This window comes from Petaurus breviceps, unplaced genomic scaffold, assembly GCF_028583685.1.
Source record: "Petaurus breviceps papuanus isolate PSGF00001 unplaced genomic scaffold, PetGlider_PUasm1.0 90925, whole genome shotgun sequence".
NCBI classification, from domain to species: domain Eukaryota; kingdom Metazoa; phylum Chordata; class Mammalia; order Diprotodontia; family Petauridae; genus Petaurus; species Petaurus breviceps.
In genome coordinates, this window is record NW_027187380.1 from 28,386,142 (window position 1) to 28,394,361 (window position 8,220).

The 8,220-nt window shown below is 37.0% G+C and overlaps 1 protein-coding gene across 1 annotated transcript in view; it reads right to left on the reverse strand.

Annotated features, from left to right (window-relative positions):
• Positions 1-5,596: 5,596 nt before the first annotated feature.
• Positions 5,597-8,220, reverse strand: part of FOXK2 (forkhead box K2) — a 153,199-nt gene continuing 150,575 nt past the window's right edge. The window contains exon 9 of the mRNA XM_069076645.1: positions 5,597-7,381. Within this exon, the coding sequence (XP_068932746.1) occupies positions 7,194-7,381 (188 nt within the window). The 3' untranslated portion in view covers positions 5,597-7,193. The remainder of the gene's footprint in view (positions 7,382-8,220) is intronic.

Sequence of the window (8,220 nt, forward strand, 5' to 3'; positions counted from 1 at the left end):
CTATCTATGTATACTTGTAAGCATATATATACACATTCACACATGCATTCATATGCCCGCATACCTTCCAAAATAGACACACACACACACATATGATAATTTCCATTCCCTTCAACTATTTTCATACTGAGAAAAGTTTCCTCATTTACAATTATCCTTTTTCCATGTAGGAATGTTAATAATTCAACTTTGATCAGTGGCTTATGATTTCTTTCCCTGTTTACCTTCTCAAGCTTCTCTTGGTTCTTGTATCTGGATGTCAAATTTTCTATTGAACTCTGTTTTTTTTTCATCAAGAATGCTTGAAAGTCCTCTATTCCACTGAATGACAATATTTTCCCCTGAAACATGATACTCAGTTGTGCTGGGTAGGTGATTCTTGGTTTTTATTTTTTAACTGTGATAAATATCCTATTCCAGGCCCTTTGATCCTTCAGTGTAGAAGCTGCCAGATCCTGTGTTATCCTGATTGTGTTTCCACAATATTCAAATTGTTTCTTCCTGGCTGCTCATAATATTCTCTCCTTGATGTGGGAATTCCGGAACCTGGATATATTAAGTTTTCTTTTTGGGATCTTTTTCAGGAGGTGATCGGTGGATTCTTTCAACCTCTATTTTGCCTTCTGGTTCTGAAACATCAGGGCAATTTTCCTTGAGAATTTCTTGGAGGATGATTTCTAGGTTCTTACTTTGGTCATGGCTCTCAGGCAGTCCAATAATTTTTAATTATCTCTCCTGGATCTATTTTCCAGGTCAGTGTTTTTCCCAATGAGATATTTCACATCGCCTTCTATTCTTTCATTTGTTTGGATCTGTTTAACATCATCTTGATTTCTCTTAAAGTCACTAGCTTCCCTTTTATCCAATCTAAATCCAAGGGAACGATTCTCCTTATTGAGCTTTTGAGATTCTTTTTCCATCTGGCAAATTCGGCTTTTCAAGGCATTCCTCTCCTCATTGCCCTTTTGAGCTTCTTTTGCCATTTGAGTCAGTCTGTTTTTTAAGGTGTGATTTTCCTTAGTCAGGCTGTTGACTCTCATTTCATAATTTTCTTGCATCATACTCATTTCTCTTCCCAATTTTTCCTCCACTTCTCTTATCTGCTTCTTAAGGTCCTCTATGGCCTGTATGTAACCAGCTCATATTTTCCTTTAAAGCTTTTGGTGCAGGAGTTCTGACTTCACTGTCTTCCTCCTGTTCCATGCTTTGCTCCTTTTTGTCCCCAAAATAGGAGTCTAATGTTGGATTCTTCTGTTTGTTTTGCTTCCTTTGCCTGGTCATGTCGCCCCTCAGTCACTTGACCCCAGAGCTTTTTGCCACAGCGGGACTCTGCCACTAGCCAGAGGAGCTGTTGTACCAAACACTGGGGTTTTCTCAACTGCTGGAAGTATTAGATGGGTGCCCTCTCTGAGGCCTCCACACGCTCTGGCAAGCTGGACACACACCCCAGGACCTCTACCCTAGACCACAATCCAGATGCAAGCAGGTTAAAGCAAGAGCGATTACCCCTCAGATGGGTTCTTGGACCCCTACACTCTGCAGGCCAGGAGCTGAAGCTGCCATGTGGTGCTGGCTGTGCGGGGCGTCTCAGTGGCTTCTTGCCCTGGGGGCAAAAGCCAAAGCACTTCCTACTACTGGTCCCAAAGTCCAGACTGCACTGACCTCTCACTTTGTCCTTCACATCTATGTGTTGATAAATCTGGAAACGGCCACAGCTGCTGGTGATCTGGAGTTCCTCCAGCCTTCGGCTGGTCAGGCCCACCCTGGGGCTAAAACCACGGCTCACGAGTGGCTGGGCTCGGTTCCCAGAGCGCTGCCGGCCTGCCAGGCTGTCCTCAGCAGCAGGTTAGCTTCTCTGTGTCATTTTGTGGGTTCTGCAGCTCAAAAGTTTGTCCCCTTTTTACATGGATTGGGAAGGTGGAAGCCGGAGCCACAGGGCGGTCTTGCTTCGGGAGGCGGCCTCCCATAGCATTACTTCTTAAAAGGAAAAATAAATGTGATAACTCAAGAATGGAAAGTTTGCATTCATTTTATTAGTTTCACTATTAATTTTACCATTAGTTTTGTTACAGTTGTCTAAGAGTGTACACTTCCTTTAAGGCAGGGGTTGTTTTATTTAAACTTTTTATTTCTAATGTTCTCTACCCTTTTAGTTTATATGCTGAAAATAATATAGCTTATTTACAGTAGTCCCTCAGGGCAAACGCTAGGTGACCTCTCATCTGTACAAATGAAATCTAGTTAAAGAGAATACAAAAAGTGAGAGTGTGGGATAGAGAGGAAGATGCCAAGCCCAACTTGGTCATGAGAACAAAAGGAAGGTGGTAAGCTATTTCCCACTTGGTATGGTTGATTAGGGATCAACAGTGACCATATTATGGTATACTTTATTGCTATGAACATGAATATCAGTATAGATAGGAGTTCATCATATGAAGGAAGCAATAAATAACATTAAGCTTAGGCTAATGTTAAGTGAAATTTGTAATCACCAAGACAGTTTAGAACAGTGAGTGGATACAATAAGTAGCACAGTGAAACCTTTTTAGTATGATAAATTTTCTAAACCTTGAATTATCACTAGGGTTCCTTTCATATCCTTATTCTTGGCACTAATCCATATTATTTCATTACTAGTACATATAAATGCCTTCCCCTCTTCCCACTTCCCTATCATTATTGGCCCTCTGAGTAAGCATATTCCTTCAAATAAAACCATTAAGATTATTACACATAATTTCTTGGGCAACATTACACATATGTAATGTGTTTTATAGTCCTCAGATAATAGTCTGATTTTTTTTTTTGGCCATAGCAACCCACGAAAACCTAAGTTGAAGGGGATTGTCATATGCATCAATAAAAGTACCTACCCTGACAAATCATAGATCCTTCATTATATATTTCTTTCCCAAAGCTTTTTTCTTTCTTAATTGCTTTCTAACTTGTACAACTCTTTGTCACACATAAGATCATAGACTGTACTATTAGGTCAAGGGCATATTACCAAGGGCAGACTGTGAAGCCTAAAACCCCTGTCTTTTGCCAGCCACCCCTTCCCCCCTCCCCAAACTAAAAAACAACAAAATATTCCTGGACACACATATCCTTAGAAGACCTGATATTGAAACACCAAGATCAATATGTCTAGTAGGGCTAAATGTTTGGGCAATGATGTTAGAGACCCAAAAGCTTCAGTACAAAACCTCCTTGAATCCTTCAACACTGAAGAATTTTGTTCCAAAAAATTTAGTTCACTGCTTTCAAACATTAGTCTCTGCCCTGCTCCTTTTTCTATAATCCTGACAAGGAAGCCAAGGATAATTGAACAATCACTGCCTTAGCTTATGTCCTATGGATTTGAACCACAAGTTCACTTTTGAAAATATGAATGTATATATAGAAAAGTTTTTTGAGCATAAATTGGCTTGCATAAATTATATATTATTATGCTCAAATAGAAGTTCTTTGAGCAATCTAGTTAGTATTTAGGTCTGAATAAAATCATGATACCTACAAGGATTCAATCTCAGCTATTAATTAAAAAGATGTGGATTTGCATAGAGTTAATCAGTAGAAACTGAGTGCTTGATACTAATCCCCATCTTTTCCAACCACCTTCTGGGCTAAGGCTATTGGCTACTAAAGCTAATAGCTAAGGCTATTGGGTACAACAATCTACTAAGCTTCCTAATAGATTTTTTTGTTGTTGCCCCACCTCCCCCAACTGTAATACTCAGAAATGAGTACAAAAGAGTGTTCTTCCCTCTCCCACGTAAACAGGGTTACTACCTCTAAAACTACAGTAACAACCCATATGAGATTAAATGGCAAAATGTGCCACCTGCTCTCCCTGGGATCCAATTCCTGACTCCTTAGCCAGTAGCTAGCTATAGGCCAGTATACATTATTGTTCTGTCATGTGACAATCATAATAACTATGTTAATGCGGAGAGCAGCAAATAAGTTACCCAAATTTAACCTGTGGTAAATTTGTTAACACATTTGCCTTCAAAATTACAGGCTCAGGACTACGTTAAAATGAAAATTACAAATACTGAGGTAGCTCAGAAACTTTCTGGGTAGGTAACAGGACAGCACAATCCTGAGACCCAATATGCATAGGGGATAAATCACATCTGGCTAAATGAAAACAACTACATGCACATTTGGTAAAACTATGTATCAGCTCTAGTGGTAGACATGTGAAATAATGGCATCTTCTGAAGTATGAAGTTGCATTCTGTGGGACTAGAAGATGAGTTAAAAGACTTTGAGAGGATATTTCGAGGGTTATTGGATAGAAATCATCTAGAAGAACCAGGTATTAAACCTGGTTTATAATAGACTAACACACTGAACAGGACCCAAAATGGGATACTAGCCCATGGTTTTCTTCTATTCTACCTTACTATGCTTATGCCCATAAGGACTATGGAATAAAGTAATTAGTGAGGCATTAAGCAGAAGATGGGGGAGAAGAATGTTTGCAATCCTCACGTTGAAAAATGAGCTGTTTGGTCCTAGATTTAGAAACATGTCTAAAACACATTTCCTCCCCCTTTTATCTGTTTAAAGTATAGAAAATACAAAATCCCTTTAGGAATACCCTACAAGAATCCTTCTAGCCCTGTAGTTAGGGTGAGGCATAGCTGTGAGGCTGTCTGAGACAGATAAATTCAAAGATATATAAACTCAGCTCATGGGCCTCTGCTAGGAAGATGTGGATGTAGATGGTAAGATAGCTACAAACCTCAACGTATGCTCTAGAAATATATTTCCAGTGCCATATAGCTTTCAAGTGATTGAAATCTTTCCAAAATGCTATTGTCAAACTATGACCCTCAGCAGGCTGATTCATCTTTCAAATGTATCTACCTAGACCTTCCAGATTCTGGTATTTCACAGAATGGCTCCATCTGCCTTCATTTTTAGAATGATTAAATAGGTATATGGTTCTACCAGTGTTTAAGCACAATGCTATAGATACCATCCCTTTTCCTAGAATGACACTCTAATCTGGTAAATCTACATTCAGATGACTATTCTTCAAACTGTAAACCTTTTGGGTGAAAGATTTCATAGAGTGTTTGAAGAGGCAAATCTAAACCTTTTCTGGCTTTTGGTTAACTTACACTTTTCTGCTTGTTACACAAAAAGGCCTCATTCATATGCTGGATTTCATTTTTATTAATTATTGTTTTTAAAATGGCTGCTATAAATTCAGCTAGTATGCAGTAATTTTTCATAATTTTTTAATATGTATGTCTGCAGTAACATTGTGACAGCCCCATATTGTGGATTGACACGATACTTAGTACAGATTTATCATATTTGGTCTTTGTATAAATAATGAATTTCCCAAACTGCCTAAATATGCCACTCTGAGCCATTTTAGTCCGTCAGGAAAATACAGGATTTTTTTCTCCTCCCCTTTTAAAAAAAGGTAATTAAATACTGAAGTAACTACATTTAAATAGATAATGTTATGATGATTACAGAGAAAACTCAACAAATTCAAAATTAAGGCCAAAGTCTCATCTTCTACTCCCACAGTAATCAGCTCTAAAGTACCAAATGAAAAGAGATCCATGAACTTTTTCTTTTTGGAAGGCATGTGGGCTGAGGTATGATAATTCATCCTTCTTTCTCACTCTCTGATCTTTTCTTCCTTTCCCCAAATAATAAAATCTTTTAGGGAGAAAAAGTCAGCCTTAGTTTTGAATTCAAAATGCAAAGATAGATTGAAATCTCTTGCTGCAAATTAAAGAATCAGCAAGATAGTTTAAATGTTCAACTATAGAACATGTCAAAAAAATTTATATATGTGTATATGTGTGTGTATGTATATATATGGAATCCTTTTATTATAAGGTAGCATCTGCTCAAAAACCACAGCAGTTACTTTATTGGAGATACCAAATAGGAGGGCATAGGACATATATTAACAGTTTTATAGACATATTGGTCAGATGAATTCCTCCTGTGCTGAATATTTAAGCTTAAAAATACTGAATATACCTCTTGACAAGATCTTTTCTTTAAAAGGACCTGTGATAAAAGATTGTATATTTTTTTCTAAATAAAGTAGAATAGTTCTGTCATTTTAAACATACACAGATACTAAGTGAGACTTGTTTTACTTAGACTGGAAAATCGAAGTTTTTTTTTTTTGTTTTTTTTTTTTTTTTGCCAGGGACAATCAAAGTCAACACAAAGTAACAAACAGCCAAAGGTAGCAAAAAAGAGAAATGCTTTAGTGCAGCTCTGGTCAAAATAATAGCAGTTCTTTTATATCAGTTAATGGCTCACTTACACTGGAATTTCTAATCTGTTACATGCAAACCCAAAGAAGCATTTGTTCACTACACATTTTTGATAAAATTGGATTAAGTTTTATCAGGCAACTGCTAAAATATTTTTTAAAATGCAGATGTAATAAAGTAACTTCATCTGAACATTAACAGGACAGATAGAAATCATTCCATCAATTAAAAAAAATCTTTTTATGTATTGCGTGTGTTTTGTAACCAAACAAAATTTCACATGAAAAGTATTGTGATTCCAAAGTTTTCATAGTTTAAATGGAGTGATGTGAAATGTCAAAAGACCTCATTATTTTTCAAAGAAATTAAAGTACACTTCAAAAATTCCACATGTGAACAACAAAATACTGCATTATCTATCAACAACTGCACTGGCTAGGTCATTATGAAAGGCTAGCTGCCAAGATGGAGGAAATGGCTCCTTGCCTCTGTTCCCTTTAAGGAATATACAATCATTTGAAACAGTTTACACAAAGCGTTTATCATGCTGTCATTACACTGAGATACTCAGTCATTAAAGTGTTTTTTGTTTTTTTATTATTTAAGTTTAAAAGCTGCAGCTCTCCCCCAACTCTGTAGCAACAGAGATTTTTCAGTAGGGAGGGGATGTCACAGCCTTTAGAACAAGATGTTTGTGTTTTTTAGTTTGATTTTTGTTTTTAAAGTACTGAGTTATAAGGCCACCTGTGTTTTCATTTTCATTTTTCAGTGCTGAATTTTGAAGTCTGATCACAGGGCCCATATAACGACTGGGTGAGAACATGTTCCAATATTTTAAGTATTAAGTTAAATGTTTCCTTTTGGCACCACAGAGTTGATTAAAAAAACTTTTTAAAATATGAAATCAAAATGAAGAAATCAAAGTTTTTAGTTTTTTTCCCTCACTGCTGAAGATTGTGTGTCCACATTCACTGCGATGACTATGCTTTCGCCATCTTCTGTTTTGATACGTTTCAGTTCTGGCTGCTCTGACTGATCACCATTCTGACGTTTGGTTGGCAGTGATGCTGATGCTGATGCATGGGTTGCCAATATATGTAAAGGACTTGCAGCAGCTGCAAAGAGATTAAGGAGTTAGAATAATCACACATCCCTAATAATGACAGGTCTTCTTTTCATCACTTACCCAGCTAGGGAAATCAGTACCCATAAAGTCATTACCTTACAGAACACTTCAAATGAAGGACTAGAAAGGATCCTTAACATGGGTCTATATAAAACACCATCTTAACAAATATTTTTACAGAAATCTGTGTGCCAGAAGGCTGCTCCGTTTCAGAGCCTGATGGTATAAGTTTCTTTGAGCGAACACTGAGTTGTGGGAATAGACTGTGCCCTGCTCCTTGCTGTCAAACGGCCATATGGAATAAAGTATTCACCAGAATTAAAAATACAAGCACTAGAAAGAAAGACTTTTAAATTAACACAGTGTGTATTAGTTGGCTTCAAAAAAAATTAACAGGCTAATTTACTCAGCTATAAAACACAAAATTACTTTAAATTTGCTATCTTGATATACCAGCATGAGCTCAATGAACATTTATTTAGGCTGAGATCATTGAAAAGATATAGTATGCAGTATAGAAAACTAAATAAGCTTTCTCTCAGGCTAGAAGAAGCCAAGTCCCCTAATTCATTCATAATCTATACAAAAGTTGAATACAAATAAACAATAGAACTGACAAGAGATTCTCTATTGCATTGCTTTAGATTGTGACCTCATAGGGGTCACAAAAAATTTGGCATGACCAAAAATTAATTCAAAATACAACGTGTAATGAATCCAAGGTGTTTCTGGCAGTGCTGGCCTATGTTGCATCATACAACTTCACTGCAGCCTTGGTTCTAAACACAGCATGCACACTGTGCATGCCATCACACCATGCAACACACA